We start from the raw sequence: 17,604 nt of genomic DNA, 5'->3' as shown, positions 1-17,604 counted from the left end.
CTAATATTTATCAAATTATGGCTTGAAACTCACCGTACCCTTGTGTTAGTCATCAAAATGTTCACATTCTGTCAGTCCGCTGAAACAATGACACATTTTGTTTTGCAAGAAAAAACACGACAAAATCTTTCGTTCTGTTAAATGAATGTGTTTATTTACTCAAATGCCAGACAGAGAGCAAACACTACTAGAACAGAGGTTTGTGCAAATGCAGGCTTGCATATTAGCATATCCTATAACCGAAGAGAATGAACCTACAGTACAGCTGCACTACAAAAGGTTGCATGCACTAAATTCCCTTTAGCAGAAATGTAAATGTTATTTAGCAGAAATTTAAATGTTATTTAGCAGAAATGTAAATGTTATTTAGCAGAAATGTACATGTTATTTAGCAGAAATGTAAATGTTATTTAGCAGAAATGTAAATGTTCTTTAGCAGAAATGTAAATGTTATTTAGCAGAAATGTACATGTTATTTAGCAGAAATGTACATGTTATTTAGCAGAAATGTAAATGTTCTTTAGCAGAAATGTACATGTTATTTAGCAGAAATGTAAATGTTATTTAGCAGAAATGTACATGTTATTTAGCAGAAATGTAAATGTTCTTTAGCAGAAATGTACATGTTATTTAGCAGAAATGTTATTTAGTAGAGATATCCACAGGTCCTGCAGTTCTCCCTACAGCTCAGCCATGTTCAGGCCTGAAAGCAGCATGTTAATCAACAGAACAGGAATTAATAGTTAAATAAATCAGTAGTATTTTGCCAATGCTGTAACTTGTTAATTTTGTCACACGGGAGAGTCGATAAGGAGATGTCAGCAGCTCTGTGTTTTCTGTCCTGGTGCCTCTTAATCCGCAGCACATTAAGGCAAAGTAAACTGGTGCCTAATTGTCTCCCGGAGTTTGTTTGTGCTGCTATGGCAGAAATAATGAAGCCCATCAACACACAACAATCGGTCTGAACACAGCTCCACACCATGTGGCTAGAGTCTCTCCAGTACACACAATGATATGTATGTACTGAATACTTGAGCATTTCATTTTATATATAGTCAGTTGTAATATTTGGTACACACTTGTGTATCTATTGTTTCTCTCGCCGTATTAAAAAACAGAAGATCTGAAAATCAAATTCAAACTGAAAAAATATTGTTTGAGTTAATATACTAAACATTCATTCATTCATATTCAGCCGCTTCCCCGGGGTCGGGGTCATGGTGTCAGCAAGTTAAGTAGGGCACTCCAGACATCCCTCTCCCCAGCAACACCCTCCAGCTCCTCCTGGGGGATCCCAAGGTGTTCCCAGGCCAGATTGGACATGTAGTCCCTCCAGCAAGTTCTGGGTCTACCCCGCGGTCTCCTCCCAGTTTGCCATGCCCGGTAAACCTCCAAAGGAAGGCACCCAGGAGGCATCCTTATCAGCTGCCTGAACTATCTCAACTGGCTCCTTTCAATGCGAAGGAGCAGCAGGTCTACTCCGAGCTCCTCACCCTATCTCTAAGGCTGAGCCCAGACACCCTACGGAGGAAACTCATTTCAGCCGCTTGTATCCACGATCTCACCCTTTCGGTCACTACCCAAAGCTCATGACCATAGGTGAGGGTTGGAACGAAGATTGACTGATAAATTGAGAGCTTTACCTTCCGGCTCAGCTCCCTCTTCACCACAACGGTCCGGTACAACGTCCGCATTACTGCTGATGCTGCACCGATCCGCCTGTTAATATCCTGCTCCATCCTACCCTCACTCCTGAACAAGACCCCGAGATACTTGAACTTTTTCACTTGAGGCAACAACTCATCCCCAACCCGGAGGGAGCAATCCACCATTTTCCGATAGAGAAACATGGCCTCAGACTTGGAGGCGCTGACTCTCATCCCGGCCACTTCACACTCAGCTGCAAACCGCCCCAGTGTGTTCTGGAGGTCGCGTTCTGATGAAGCCAACAAAATCACATCATCTGCGAAGAGCAGAGATGCAATTCTGAGGTTCCCAAAACGGACACACTCCTCACATTGGCTGCTCCTTGAGATCCTGTTAATGAATATCACAAACAGAATCGGAGACAAGGGACAACCTTGCCGGAGTCCAACACCCACCAAAAACGTGTTTGACTTGATGTGTTTGATTACCAATACAATTTTTAAAAATAGGGATTATTTTTCAGGATTAGATTTTAAAAATACAGTAAATGTTTTTCCCACGGCTGTGTCACAAATTGTGGTCACTCACTCACTTTTGGATGACATGAGAGGGACGCTTCGTAGGATGTGCTTTTAGTCTTTGATATATTAACTATATACATTTCAAAATTCCTCATAATAACAATTCAACTAAAATGGAGGGAGGCTGTCTGTCTGTCCTTCAATTTTTCTTGACAACCGTGGGTCTGGACGGTTTCATGTTTGTTCATATTGACACCTGACCCTTAAAATATGGAATCATCCTGTATTTTAGGAGGACATGACGCGTTCCTTGCTGAACGGATACGGCGTGAGAATTGTTCCATATTCTCAAAACCGCAGAAGGAAGAAATGCGCAGGCATGCCTCAGTATTTCTTCCTTCTCCGTCACCTGAACATTGATTGTGGTGGTTTACCAGAAGTTTCCCTGGGGTACCAGGGGCACATGGCCTAATTCCTGAAATTGTACATTTATCATTAAATTAAATAGTATTATTTTGTTAAGAAATAAAAATGACTACATTGTACATTTGTACAATAGTACATTGTTATGTTTATTGATTTTATGTTGTGTGTGTATTTGTTTGCAAATAAAGCCCTTAACTGAGACACGCTGTAGCTAAATGTGTGTTTTCTAGAGACGTATTGCTTGGACAGGTCTGCTTACTGTAGGCAGGCATCTAGCCTGCTGTATATTTCCCTTTACATGAACTTTTCAAGCCTGGCACATTCTGAACTAATACCACAGTGTGTGTGCATCCACAGAACCAGCGACATTATTTATTGAAAAAAGCAACCTTTTCCATTGAGGTGGGGGGTCATGGGGGCTGGGTAGGGGTGGTGGGAGCTGAGATGGGATAGGGTTAAGTGTCCCTTATTTCTCTGAGCTGAAGGAGACAACCTTCCTGATGGGCTGCCCAGATGTGTCTCTGTGGCTGCTCCTTTTCCTCTGGCCTGCATGTAGGGTGACTAGATGCCTACAAACCAAATGTGGGAAAAGTTTCAGCTTTACAACCATACCCCCCCCCCCCAATACTCCCCCCGGAACCCGCTGTCTGGCAGGTCATAGGTATAACGCCACCAGATCGCTAGTCGGCATCGTTTATGGTCAGAACTACGACGGTATCTGATCGTCTTCAAACCTCTGACTTTGGTTCTTGATTAATGAAAACATTCTTGGCAAATGCTTCACTTTCATCCGTCTTGCGTCAGTCCAAAAATTTCACCTCTTGTGGCGCAATACCCAGACAGCATCCAGATGTGGGTCACTTCTGGCAATGATGCAGCATCGATGGCCTTCTTCTGGCTCTGACAAAATGGATGTGAGCCTGAAGTGGCCCACATGTATAATAGCAAATATGGCCCAAAACGCCAAATCAAATGTGGGCCTTTTTTGGCAAAGATGCGGTGCTCTGGGCAACATGTAATCTGGATGTGACCCTGAAGTGGCCCTTGTGGTAAATTGTGAATATGGCCCAAATATCACAAAACAAATATGGGCCACCTTTGGCAAGTATGTGGCACATGCGCCATTGCTATGGCTCGGTTCTGGCCCAGATCTGGCAAACAGGAGCGGACTGCCAAAGTGCCATCATTCCACGTGGTATGTGGGTCGGATGAAGTGTTGGGTGTGGGACGGGTCCAGGCCACAGCAATTTTGCTATCTGGGTACGAATGCCCCTGGCCGTCCCTCTTAATCATGGCTCCAGTTCAAAGAAGAAAACCCACAAAATAGAACCGGAGTCCTATTCCATTATTCCTAGTTGAGGTATTCAGGTGACTGGCCTGCTTTGAACACTCATTTTTTTCAAAGTAAACACTTCAGACCCTGCAGGGGCACTCGGCTAACAGCATCACAGGGGCGCCGAGAGGCGGGGGCTGGGATAGACGGTGGCTCGCCTCACGGCGGACCGTCAACTCAATCCCAAGATCCAACTATGAGCTTTTTAACTGCAGTGTGTTTGTGTGGGACAGTGTGAGACATGTAGAGACATAACCTATACTTTAATATGGAATCCATAGGCCTACTACCTGGATTACTTTTCTCATGTTCTTTATGACAGTTCAGTTCCGTGGATTAAAAAACACGGCGGATATTCTTAATTCATATAGTAAGCCTAACAGAGAGGGTGGGTGTGGATGCCTTTAATCTCTGTATTAAACTAAAACAGCATTGTCTGTTTGCCTTTCTGCTACATGTGCACATAAGTAAAAGTCACGTTATGATATCTTTTCTTTTGTCTTTTTTCATATTTGGCATTGAGGTAATCCAAAAGTAACTGAAAGTAATCAGATTACATCACTTTCATATTGTGGTACTTAGAGTAAGTTACTGAATACACTTTTCAACAGGTAATTGGTAATTAAAACCGAATACATTTATAAAGTAACCCTCCCAACCCTGCATGTAATTCAAACCTCCACATGTTTACGGTTTTTAAAGGACTATTATATTTAAAAGATATATTAGGGGGTCCGGCTAGCGTGGCGGTCTATTCCGTTGCCTACCAACATGGGAATCACCAGATTTAATCCCCGTGTTACCTCCGGCTTGGTCGGGCGTCCCTACAGACACAGTTGGCTGTGTCTGCTGGTGAGAAGCCGGATGTGGGTATGTGTCCTGGTCGCTGCACTAGCGCCTCCTCTGGTTGGTCTGGGCACCTGTTCGTGGGGGGAGGGGGACCTGGGGGGAATAGTGTGATCCTCCCACACGCTACGACCCCCTGGTGAAACTCCTCACTGTCAGGTGAAAAGAAGCGGCTGGCAACGCCACATGTATCAGAGGAGACATGGGGTAGTCTGCAGTCCGGGACCGCTCGGAAGAGTGGGGTAATTGGCCAGATACAATTGGGGAGAAAAGGGGGGGGGATAAAAAAAAAGGCTGTTTCATTTTGAAACAAAGATTTTTCATTTTTAACGTATGAAATGTCATTTCCTAACTTACAAGTGATGGAGTTTTATTTAAAAACTAAAGCATAGCGTGACTGACGGTCATCAGCTAGTTCGTACTCATAGCATGCTGGTTTTGAAACTGCCTTGATGTTGTCTAGTGGTGCTTAGTTATGTCCAACAACACTGTCTGTTAACAGTAAATAATTAAACAGTAAATAATTCCATCAGAATGGAATCAAGTACACACCCAGGCCACTGTAAACATAAAAATAATACCTTTACACCTTCTCTAACATGTATTTAAAATCATGATGGAGCATCATCAGATATTTAAAATGTTATCAGAATATTTACCTGTGAATTTAATTTAGATTGAGACAAACCACTTCAAATTAAAATCATGACTTATAGGTACATAAAAAAACTTGGCCAAAGTTGATCAAAACTAAACAACGAACAAGATGAAACAGGGAGTTAACAATGCGGAACTAAAGCTGCTGATTTTTCCGCCTCCCACTCCCAAATTTAAATCCTTCAGTTGGCGGGTTCTTCAACACGTGAAAGCCATGTTTGGTTTTAGATGGACAGCGTCAACAGGAAGTAGAGTAGACGACAGAGGACAGATGGAGGACACGTGGAATGCAGCCGTGGAAGGCAGAGAGAAACACTGGACGCGCTGAGCTGCATGGACTGCGAGTCCGCATTCCTGATGGGTAAAAAATGGGAAATTTGCCGAGATGCATCCTAAAGACAACAGGATATAAACCGAGGCCCCAACATTCATGCTAATGAAGGACGGCCGGATGAGCAGGATGGACGACCAGGCAGCAGGACGACTGGACCCAAGCCGAGCAGAGAAATCAGAATCTCAGGTTACATGTCCGTCCTTGTGTAAACGCCTTGTGAAGAAGTGAAACATGAACCGCGTGAAGAATGAAACTTGTCGAAAGAATTCTTTGATTTTCCGAAATGGCAAGGTCCAGTCCCCCCCCCCCCCCCCCTCTGTTGGACGAGGTGGCATTCCGAGCTTGGTGTCTGGTAGAGGGGGTTTATTCTGTCGGGGTGCTGGTAATGGGGCTGAGGGTGGGTGTTGGTAAGTTCCTCACAGGACACATTGGGGCGATGGCCTTGTGGCTGTAATACTCCACCACTTGTTTAGGAACTTCTGCCAGGACACATTTGGCCAGGGCTGCAGGAGACGCCTGGGACAGAGAAAGGACAGAAATAAGGATCAGAAACAGTTACATGTACTTCAGACAGGACATCGCATGGTTTGAGTACTAACACTGGACAACAAAGATCTTGCTTCCTGAAGAGGTTTGGGTGTATTTCATGGATTTTTTGGATTTTTGGGCTGCTGATCAGGAAAATCACCTTGACATTTTTCCTATCATGTACCGTTTTTTAGATATAACCTATTTTTATAATTTCCTGTCATGTTTTAAGTCTATTCGTATATCCTGAATCACCAACAGTTTATTTGTTATTTCATCTAATGTACTACGTACACAAAAGAAATGAAATTCCATTTCCCCCAGTGCACAGCAATGCAACACAAAAGACAAAAACACACATCCAAAAACACCACCAAAAACATACAAAAACAGAGCACAAACCAAAAAAAAAAAAAAAGAATCTCCACAAAACAGCCAACAATACAGTCCACCCAGTGCTACACAGTCCAAAAATTCCACCGTCCAGGGAACGAACACCAGCCAGGATGACTGTCGGAACTGCCGGTCTGCATGGGCTAGCAGTTAGCTTAGCCTGCCCCGCTTCTGCATCCTGTCAGACCGTCCTCGGTGTTTCCTCTTCAGGCACAGCTCCAGGCAGGGCCGTGGTGCTTGGGCCCATCAGGTGCAGCAGACCAGGCTCCTTCAGCCAATCCAATGCCAGCTCTCCAGCCAGACACCTTCAACACACCTCCCTCACACTCCACATGACAACACAAATGCAGACACAGACAAAAACACCGCAAAGTCAATGCTAGGTGAGGCCACCGCCAGACCGCCTCGGTGTTTCCTGTCGGGCAGGACCATGGGCTAGCAGTTAGCTTAGCCTGCCCTGCTTCCGCATCCTGTCAGACCACCCTCAGTGTTTCCTCTCCGGGCCCACAGGACGCAGCAGACCAAGCTCTCTCAGCCGATCCAGCACCAGCTTTCCCAGCCAAGCGAAATCGACGATTAAAATAAAAACTTTACACGATGACACAAACTTTGACGTAGACATGGAACATGGACAAAGACACTGCATAATCGGTACTGGGTGAGGCCGCTGCAAACGCGAGTCCACGCCACCATCTTCCCACACCCGAAGGAAGGAAGGAATATTGCCCACAAAGCAAGCTGTTTTGATCAGTTTAAGCATGCCTGAGCGTGCACTTAGTGCAGGTGCAAATGTTGTCTTAGGCAGGATAGATGCAGACAGGCTCTAAAAGCAGCTCACATATAGAGATACTGTGCATTGCATTGATCTAGTTTGGACACACGTTCTTCAGACAGTAGCACGTAACAACAGGATTTATTGTCTTCAGGAAGATTTAATACGGCTGAAATGTCTCGTCAGTGCTGCAGCAGCTGCAGTACATCCTGTTACATCTGTGGTGAGGACACGCTTAAGACTCAAAGACCCACCATGACTGCACTTATTAAGAAAGCCTATGAGCCCCACTTCAGATGTAACATTGGTGACCAAGAGAAACCCTGGGCTCCTCACATTTGTTGTGCAACATGTGCAGGAAACCTGAGAGCCTGGCTCAGAGGTACTCGGACACCATTTGCAGTTCCAATGGCATGGCGAGAACAGCAGGATCACGTGACGGACTGTTACTTCTGTCTGACCAATGAATCTGGCTTCCCTACTGAAAATAAGAAATCTATTGAATACCCCATCCTGCCTTCAGCCATGAGACCAGTGCCACATGACGACAGTTTGCCAGTACCAAAGCCACCAGAGACATGGAGCCTAGATGAGGCAGATGAAGATGCCATAACACATGAACCAGATGTGGAAAACAACACTGATCCAGATGTTGACCCTTTATGCCTGGTTACCCTCATCTGATAACACAGCCAGAATTATGACCTGGTCAGGGACTTAGATTTGTCAAAAGCTAAAGCAGAACTACTTGGTTGAAGATTGCAAGGACGGGGTTTGCTGTCACCAGGTACAAACATTTCTGTCTTTCGGAACCGTCAAGAACATTTGACAAACTTCTTTACACAGCATGACAACCTCTGCTTCTGTGCTGACTTTAGCTGCAGTTACGTACATGGACAGTATTCCTTCAACCTGATTGAAATCATTCTGATAAGCGATTCCAACTTAACTTTTTACATGGACGCTAAATAAAACGATCCAATAAGATGTGTATTTACATGCCCCAAAGCATTTAATCAGAATATAACTTTTTCGACATGCGCAAAGTGGTTCCGTCCACTGTTCATATGATTTTCAAGGATCCACATCGTGTCCTGGGAACAATGTTTGCGTTTCCGCTGTAATTTCTAAGTAAGCAGCAATGGACTCATTCAACAATCCTTAAATCTTTTAAGGTCTCCAACAAAAAAGTTGTATCAGCCACAGACCAGTTGTCTTGCTACCGCAGTGTTTCTGTCTCTCCCTGAAACTTGTTCATGTCACCCAATGTTACCCCCACGTAGGGCAAACGGTGCGCAGAAAGAATATATTTATTCCAACCAGAGAGAAACGATCAGATTAAGTGTTGACATGGTTAGTAGTTGCTAATATGCTCCTATTGAAGAACGGCTTATCAAGAGGTTTACACCGCCCCTCAACACGACTGAAAATTCCTTCCGATTGAGCCAGTCTTTTCCAACTGAGGCGCTTACATGAGATATTTTTATTCTTATTGGGCTATTATTCTTTTTTGAAAGTCTTCCCCCCTTTTCTCCCCAATTGTAGTCGTCCAATTACCCCACTCTTCCGAGCCGTCCTGGTCGCTGCTCCACCCCCCCTCTGCCGATCCGGGGAGGGCTGCAGACTACCACCAGCCGTTTCTTTTTACCTGACAGTGCTGAGTTTCACCACGGGGACGCAACACATGGGATAATCACGCTATTCCCCCCAGTTCTCCCTCTCCCCTGAACAGGCACTCCAACTGACCAGAGGAGGCGCTAGTGTAGCAACCAGGACACATACCCACATCCGGCTTCCCACCTGCAGACACGGACAGTTGTGTCTGTAGGGACGCCTGACCAAGCCGGACGTAACATGGGGATTTGAACCAGTGATAACCGTGTTGGTAGGCAATGGAATAGACCACCACGTCACCCGGACACCCTAATTGGGCTATTATTCTGATTAGTGGAGTATTAGGGTCCGTGTAAACGCAGTTATTAATGGGTTGTTCATGGCTTTGGGTTGTGTGCCTGACCCAGAACAATGCTGGCCGACTATTGTTGGAGCCTAACACGAGCCTGACACGAGTCTGACACGAGCCTGACACAAGTCTGACACGAGCGGTATCAGATGCTGAGTACAAATGAAAATCAGCAGTAAAACATTTTTAGATTAGCTGAACTAACACAATGTGTCAGCATCATTATGCGATTATCCATCCATTATCCAAACCACTTATCCTGCTCTCAGGGTAACGAGGATGCTGGAGCCTATCCCAGCAGTCATTGGGCGGCAGATGGGGAGACTTCCCTGGACTGGCCGCCAGGCCATCACAGGGCAAGAGACTTGCTTTTAGTTCCCTTAGGCCCTTTGATGGGAACTATGGAGACTGGAGCCCTTAATCCTGCGCATTGTGTGATTAATCATGCTAAATTCAATCAAATGTATTGAATTTAGCATGATTGCTACCTGATACAGCAACTCTTAAATTATATTGTTTTTCAGGATTTTTTTTGGTATTTTTACCTTTATTAGACAATGGCAGTGAGGAGGGGTAGACAGGAAATGAGGGAAAGAGGGGTATTACATGCCACAAAGGTCGCTGGCTGGAATCAAACCAGCGACGATGCGACCACGTGTGTAATGTGCTGTAACCATTCGGCTACAGGTGCGCCCATGAAGGGATTTTTGTGTTCAGCTTGAAGTTGTCTATCAAGATCCCCAGTTTTATTTCAGGATGTAAACCTGTGGAAACTCTGTTGTCCAGTTAAGGCGTCATGATCAGACTTCTCTTTTAAAAAAGGTTGATAAGAGTTGATAAAAATGTGAACTTATTTCCTGGTTCAGGATCAGGGAGGGTGTGATGGCTGCTTGACACATTGGATGCTTCTCACTAACCGTCCCCGTCGTCACTCGTGTCCTAGTTAAACGTCATCTGTCACGGCAGATCAACAGTGTAGATTTCACATAGCTGCCCTCTGGACAAGAAATTAACGATTTGAAAATCTGATCCCACTTTTTTGGAGCTGGAGAGTTGCGCTTATTTGAGATATTGCGCAACACAAGCACTTCCTGTCATCTCAAACTGTAATTTCAGCAATTTTGGTGCTTGTGATCTGCTAAGTTTGTACTCCGAAGTTCAACTTTCATAGAACAACTTCAAAATGCCAATGTCCTTCTCAGAGGACTCGGTATGGAGAAAAGCCCACGGTAAGGTGTGGTGTGTTGGTGTGGGAGGTGGTGTAAAGTGTGGTGTCTTGGTGTGGGAGGTGGTGTTGTAAGGTATGGTGTGTTGGTGTTAATCCTGTATGGACCAAGTGGACTCTGAGACTCAGCTGTAGAAAAGCTCGGGGCGTCTGGGTAGCGTAGTGGTCTATTCTGTCACCTACCAACACAGGGATCACTGGTTCGAATCCCCGCGTTACCTCCGGCTTGGTCGGGCGTCCCTACAGACACAATTGACCGTGTCTGCGGGTGGGAAGCCGGGTGTGGGTATGTGTCCTGGTCGCTGCACTAGCGCCTCCTCTGGTCAGTCGGGGCGCCTGTTCAGGGGGGAGGGGGAACTGGGGGGAATAGCGTGATCCTCCCACGTGCTACGTCCCCCTGGTGAAACTCCTCACTGTCAGGTGAAAAGAAGTGGCTGGTGACTCCACATGTATGGGAGGAGACATGTGGTACTGTACAGCCCTCCCCGGATCAGCAGAGGGGGTGGAGCAGAGACCAGGACGGCTCGGAAGAGTGGGGCAATAGGTTGTTTGCATATGACGTCACGAACTACAGAGGGCGGGCAGGAAGTGGTTTTCTACACCGGAAGCACCATCACAGACCTTCCACATGCGTGTTCGGTGTCATTGACCGAGGAACTACGAGGGGCGTGTCTGGAGTCCCGGTGCTGCTGTTCGTGAACCATCATGTGCGGTCGCGAGGAGCCGAGTCGGAGAACTGCTGCCTCGGTAGCAGGCAGGTCTTCCGGTTCAGTTAAAATATCTCCCGCCATAACACAAGGACCATGTCCAACATGTCTTACTTCCTGTTTACACCTTCCTTTCGTAATGTGGTCTAGAGTCTAGACCAGCACAGTCCGGGCTAAACCAGCTCCATCTCGTCTGTCCTGCTGTTCACTTCCTGCCCTCCATCAGAATCACGTGACTACAAACAAGCTATTATGGCCGGGTGCAGTTGGGGAGAAAAGGGGGGGGGGTCTCCTGGCTGTAAGCTGCAGCAGTTGTTCTCCAGAAATGACTCTTGATATTAAATCTCTTTGTTATTAATTAGTTGGATCGAGTGTTTAGGAAAATAAGTCCCGTTTTTATCTCAGAGTAAAACAGGAGGAAAGTATTTCGCATAAAGCGAGTTTGTTTCTTATAAACGATAAGTCCAAGAATATCTGGACGCCCTGCACTTTGTTCTGCTAAAACTTATATATATATATTACTGAGAGAGATTATTGTAAATATTTTGAAAGTTGTATTTTTAGTGAACATAAATCACAGTGAAGCCTTTCTAACAGCTGATTTGAATAGTGAACAATGTTATTTTTTATGGACAAATCATAAAGTACACATAAACTACACAGGCGGTTTATGGTTGGAACACGGGACATGTTCCATGTAGCCCTGTGTTGAGTTAGTTTGTGTTTGTTCCACTTGGCCTGTGTTGAGTTAGTTTGTGTTTTTGTACCTCGTAGCCCTGTGTTGAGTTAGTTTGTGTTTTTGTACCTCGTAGCCCTGTGTTGAGTTAGTTTGGGTTTTTGTACCTCGTAGCCCCGTGCTGAGTTAGTTTGTGTTTGTACTACTTGGCCTGTGTTGAGTTAGTTTGTGTTTTTGTACCTCGTAGCCCTGTGTTGAGTTAGTTTGTGTTTTTGTACCTCGTAGCCCTGTGTTGAGTTAGTTTGTGTTTTTGTACCTCGTAGCCCCATGTTGAGTTAGTTTGTGTTTGTACCACATGGCCTGTGTTGAGTTAGTTTGTGTTTGTACCCCTTGGCCTGTGTTGAGTTAGTATGTGTTTGTACCTCTTGGCCTGTGTTGAGTTAGTTTGTGTTTGTACCACTTGGCCTGTGTTGAGTTAGTTTGTGTTTGTACCTCTTGGCCTGTGTTGAGTTAGTTTGTGTTTGTACCTCTTGGCCTGTGTTGAGTTAGTTTGTGTTTTTGTACCTCGTAGCCCTGTGTTGCATTAGTTTGTGTTTTTGTACCTTGTAGTCCTGTGTTGAGTTAGTGTTTTTGTACCTCGTAGCCGTGTGGTAAGTTAGTTTTTGTGTTTTTGTACCCCGTAGTCCTGTGTTGTTAGTTTTTGTGTTTTTGTACCTCGTAGCCCTGTGTTGTTAGTTTGTGTTTTTGTACCTCGTAGTCCTGTGTTGTTAGTTTGTGTTTTTGTACCTCGTAGTCCTGTGTTGAGTTAGTTTTTGTGTTTTTGTACCTCGTAGCCCTGTGTTGAGTTAGTTTGTGTTTTTGTACCTCGTAGTCCTGTGTTGTTAGTTTGTGTTTTTTTACCTCGTAGTCCTGTGTTGTTAGTTTTTGTGTTTTTGTACCTCGTAGCCCTGTGTTGTTAGTTTGTGTTTTTGTACCTCGTAGCCCTGTGTTGAATTAGTTTGTGTTTTTGTAACTTGTAGTCCTGTGTTGTTAGTTTGTGTTTTTGTACCTCGTAGTCCTGTGTTGAGTTAGTTTTTGTGGGGGGGGGTTTACCTCGTAGTCCTGTGTTGAGTTAGTATCTCATAGCCCTGTGTTGAGTTAGTTTGTGTTTTTGTACCTCGTAGCCCTGTGTTGAATTAGTTTGTGTTTTTGTAACTTGTAGTCCTGTGTTGTTAGTGTTTTTGTACCTCGTAGTCCTGTGTTGAGTTAGTTTTTGTGGGGGGGGTTTTACCTCGTAGCCCTGTGTTGAGTTAGTATCTCATAGCCCTGTGCTGAGTTAGTTTGTGTTTTTGTACCTCGTAGCCCTGTGGTGAGTTAGTTTGTGTTTTTTTAGCTCGTAGCCCTGTGTTGAGTTAGTTTGTGTTTTTGTACCTCGTAGCCCTGTGGTGGGTTAGTTTGTGTTTTTGTACCTCGTAGCCCTGTGGTGAGTTAGTTTGTGTTTTTGTAGCTCGTAGCCCTGTGTTGAGTTAGTTTGTGTTTTTGTACCTCGTAGCCCTGTGGTGAGTTAGTTTGTGTTTTTGTACCTCGTAGCCCCGTGGTGAGTTAGTTTGTGTTTTTGTACCTCGTAGCCCCGTGTTGAGTTAGCTTGTGTTTTTGTACCTCGTAGCCCTGTGGTGAGTTAGTTTGTGTTTTTGTACCTCGTAGCCCCGTGTTGAGTTAGTTTGTGTTTTTGTACCTCGTAGCCCCGTGTTGAGTTAGTTTGTGTTTTTGTACCTCGTAGCCCTGTGGTGAGTTAGTTTGTGTTTTTGTAGCTCGTAGCCCTGTGTTGAGTTAGTTTGTGTTTTTGTACCTCGTAGCACTGTGGTGAGTTAGTTTGTGTTTTTGTACCTCGTAGCCCTGTGGTGAGTTAGTTTGTGTTTTTGTACCTCGTAGCCCCGTGTTGAGTTAGCTTGTGTTTTTGTACCTCGTAGCCCTGTGGTGAGTTAGTTTGTGTTTTTGTACCTCGTAGCCCCGTGTTGAGTTAGTTTGTGTTTTGTACCTCGTAGCCCTGTGTTGAGTTAGTTTTTGTGGGGGGTTTTGTACCTCGTAGCCCTGTGTTGAGTTAGTTTGTGTTTTTGTAGCTCGTAGCCCTGTGTTGAGTTAGTTTGTGTTTTTGTACCTCGTAGCCCTGTGGTGAGGTAGTTTGTGTTTTTGTATCTCATAGCCCTGTGTTGAGTTAGTTTGTGTTTTTGTACCTCGTAGCCCTGTGGTGAGGTAGTTTGTGTTTTTGTATCTCATAGCCCTGTGTTGAGTTAGTTTGTGTTTTTGTACCTCGTAGCCCCGTGTTGAGTTAGTTTGTGTTTTTGTACCTCGTAGCCCTGTGTTGAGTTAGTTTTTGTGGGGGGTTTTGTACCTCGTAGCCCTGTGGTGGGTTAGTTTTTGTGTTATTTACATTGGCGTGTGTCAGCATTCAGACTAGTCTACTGAGAGATGTCAGGAGCCACTCGTGCTCATGTTCTCCATCTGTGGCTCTGGCAAGGCCAGCACAAGCTGTCTGTCTGATTTCACATCTCTGTCAGTTTGAACACTGTGTCTCATGGGACACGGGACGCCAGACTGACAGATTCAGAGGCGGTGGGATTGCTTCAGGAAAAAAAAGGATTGAATTTGGAGACCCTGGAAGAAATCTGTTTGCTGGCTGTGGCTTTTGACATGAGAGCGGTGATGCAGACGGACAACAGCGATAAGGGGTGGAGGAACAGAAGAAGGTGAGGCAGACAGCGACTCGGGGATGAGTGGAGAGAGACGAGGTGGAGGAGAAGAAACACCAACCGTTTTGAATTCTCTGAAGGGAACAAACTGCACGATGTCCCGGAGGACGGGCTCCCCCTTCGGCGAGCGCAGAACTCCGTCATCTCCATCCAGGATCTGCATGTCGGTGAAGTCGGCGTTGCCCACGCCAACGATGATTATGGACAGCGGCTGGTAGGAGGCCCGCACAATGGCTTCACGTGTGTCCGCCATGTCTGTCACCACGCCATCCGTGAGGATCAGCAGAATGTGGTATCGCTGGGAGAGAGGAAGAGTTTCTAGATTTGTTCCATGTTGACCTGTGTTTGTGTAATGGTGTGGTGGTGTGTCCGTGCCAACATGGACACCTGTAAGAGTGTAGCGGTCTCAACTCAGTTTTTCTTTCTGTCAATTTAATATATTAACACAGAAATGAAAATGTCAGACTGAGTCCAGTTGCAAAGTCCTTCTGACAAACAGGTCTGTTGCTGTGATGTCCAGGGGGCTAAAAATGAAAGTCACAGCAACTCCATCAAATACCAAGAAACAAGGCCAGTGTGTCTGTGTGTGTGTGTGGATGTGATAGTGCACATGTATACAGTAGGATGTGAGTGCACTGCATACTAGAGTATCCATCCATCCATCATCTGAACCACTTATCCTGCTCTCAGGGTCACGGGGCTGCTGGAGCCTATCCCAGCAGTCATTGGGCCGCAGGCGAGGAGACACCCTGGACAGGCTGCCAGGCCATCACAGGGCCCACACACACACACACACACACACACACACACCTAGGGACAACTTAGTATGGCAGAGTCACCTGACCTACATGTCTTTGGACTGTGGGAGGAAACTGGAGCCCCTGGAGGAAACCCACACAGACACGGGGAGAACATGCAAACTCCACACAGAGGACGACCCGGGATGACCCCCAAGGTTGGACTACCCCGGGGTTTGAACCCAGGACCTTCTTGCTGTGAGGCCACCGCGCTAACCACTGCGCCACGGTGCCGCCCGTACTCAAGTATAAGTGCGGCTGTTATACTTTAACGCTGCTATGGACTGGCGGCCTGTCCAGGGTGTCTCCCCGTCTTCCGCCCAATGACTGCTGGGATAGCCTCCAGCATCCTGCGAGCCTAATTAGGATATGCGTCTTGGAAAATGGATGGATGGATTATACTTTAACTATGAATCTTTGCAGAACTAAGCTTCCAATTTTCCTGTAATTCCCACGATCCTTGTGTTGCATTCTTGTGGAGTTGACATGATGTCACATATTGTGCAGTTTTTTGGATCTTTGCATGCCAGTTTGCGTTCCACAAGACAATGATGTAAGTCAGTATACTAGGTCAGTATATTAAGTCAGTTTAGTGAGTCAGTTTAGTGAGTCAGTATAGTAAGTCAGTTTAGTAAGCTGAATCTTCATATGAATGCAAGTCAACACGTACTGTGACTTTATAGGAGAACACGTAGCAGAAGAACTGCTTCCACGTCGGCATGTAATATGGGCCGTGTCTGTCCATAGCTGACGTGACAATATTAATGTCCGTGCCAACATCAGTCAGCGCACTAGGAAATGTGACATTACCAGATAATTAAAGCATCTTATCAGCTACGGCGTGGGAGTGCTGAGGTCACATTAAAGTGACGAGGACTAAATATCTTCACAGTGGGACTGAACAGAATATGTTAACCCGTGTCCTGAACTCCTCAGCGTATTGTTCATTTACCGGTCACATTAAGAGCTGATAGTTCACACATGAAGACAAGTGCAAGGATGAACTGAAAAAGCAAAAAAAAAGCCAACATATGGGTAAAAGCATTTCAAATATCAACACAGCTGGAGTGCAACTGAAATATTGTTGAAAAAAGATGGAAGACGGAATGAAGGTGAACCACGGAAAGTGAAGGAACACCTATATTCAAGACCATCGCCTTTTTTATCCAATTTTGTGTGACTTTAATCGAGATTAATATAGTGCTAAAACATGCTGAATAAATCTGCTTCAAAGGACACCATGGAATTATTTCCAGACACAGTTCACCCATTCCTGATTGGCTCCTTTTGTATTTGGTGGGGTTTCATTAATGTGAAAGATTGAGGTGAACTGGAGGGAAACCACAGGAGGAAAAGCAGCGGTCTGCTTCACACCTGTATCTCTGTAATGGCGTATTTATAAAGAGATGCTCACAGAGGCGTCTTTAATGGTTCCATCTCCCGCTGCCAGCTTGGCTATCCTGCTGATGATGGGGGAGACATTGGTCGGGCCGTACAGCTGGATCTTAGGGAGGCAATTCTGGTACGCTTCAACCACTCCTTGGATCTCTAATCAAAGACAGCCAAGAGGAAAAGGGTGAAAAATCAACAGATTGTCTTTCCTCAGAAGTACTGGCTTTTTAGCTTTGCGGTTTGTTAAGTTGTCTGGCTTGTGAAAAGCGATGAAAGTCAGTGTAATCATGTACGTGGTGGTATTTGATAGATGAACAACCTGCTATTGTCACCTTCTCCTCATGTTGGTGATTCACGTCGGATATCATTCACACCCATGTGTGAAAAGTGTCATCTGTAGTGAAATGTATTTGCGCTATGAATTACAGCGTCTATGAAAGTGACGTGGAAGATGCTGCAAGTCCGTTTAATCTATCAGCTCAAAATGAGGTCTGGTCTAGTCCTCTTAAAGAGACTATTCTGAACCTGAACTCTTTAATCAAGAACGTTTACTTGCCAAACATCCCTTCACTTCAAAAGTACACCAGCTATGTCTGACTCCTGATAGATGGGTACAGAGGTAACTCTGAGTGGGTGGGACTTCCTTCTAAGTTTTTAG

At 45.3% G+C, this 17,604-nt stretch overlaps 1 protein-coding gene across 2 annotated transcripts in view; it reads right to left on the bottom strand.

The window, feature by feature from the left end:
• Positions 1-5,543: 5,543 nt before the first annotated feature.
• The window catches only part of cpne7 (copine VII), a 103,499-nt gene continuing 91,438 nt past the window's right edge, over positions 5,544-17,604 (bottom strand). For both annotated transcript variants that reach the window (XM_056278127.1, XM_056278128.1), the window contains exons 13-15: positions 16,969-17,102; positions 14,819-15,055; positions 5,544-6,280 (exon numbers count right to left, since the gene is read on the bottom strand). In XM_056278127.1, coding sequence (XP_056134102.1) covers positions 6,128-6,280; positions 14,819-15,055; positions 16,969-17,102 — 524 coding nt within the window. In that variant the 3' untranslated portion in view covers positions 5,544-6,127. The remainder of the gene's footprint in view (positions 6,281-14,818; positions 15,056-16,968; positions 17,103-17,604) is intronic.

The sequence above is a fragment of the Lampris incognitus genome, chromosome 4 (genome assembly GCF_029633865.1).
Source record: "Lampris incognitus isolate fLamInc1 chromosome 4, fLamInc1.hap2, whole genome shotgun sequence".
Taxonomy (NCBI): domain Eukaryota; kingdom Metazoa; phylum Chordata; class Actinopteri; order Lampriformes; family Lampridae; genus Lampris; species Lampris incognitus.
This window is presented reverse-complemented; position numbering and strand designations above follow the sequence as displayed.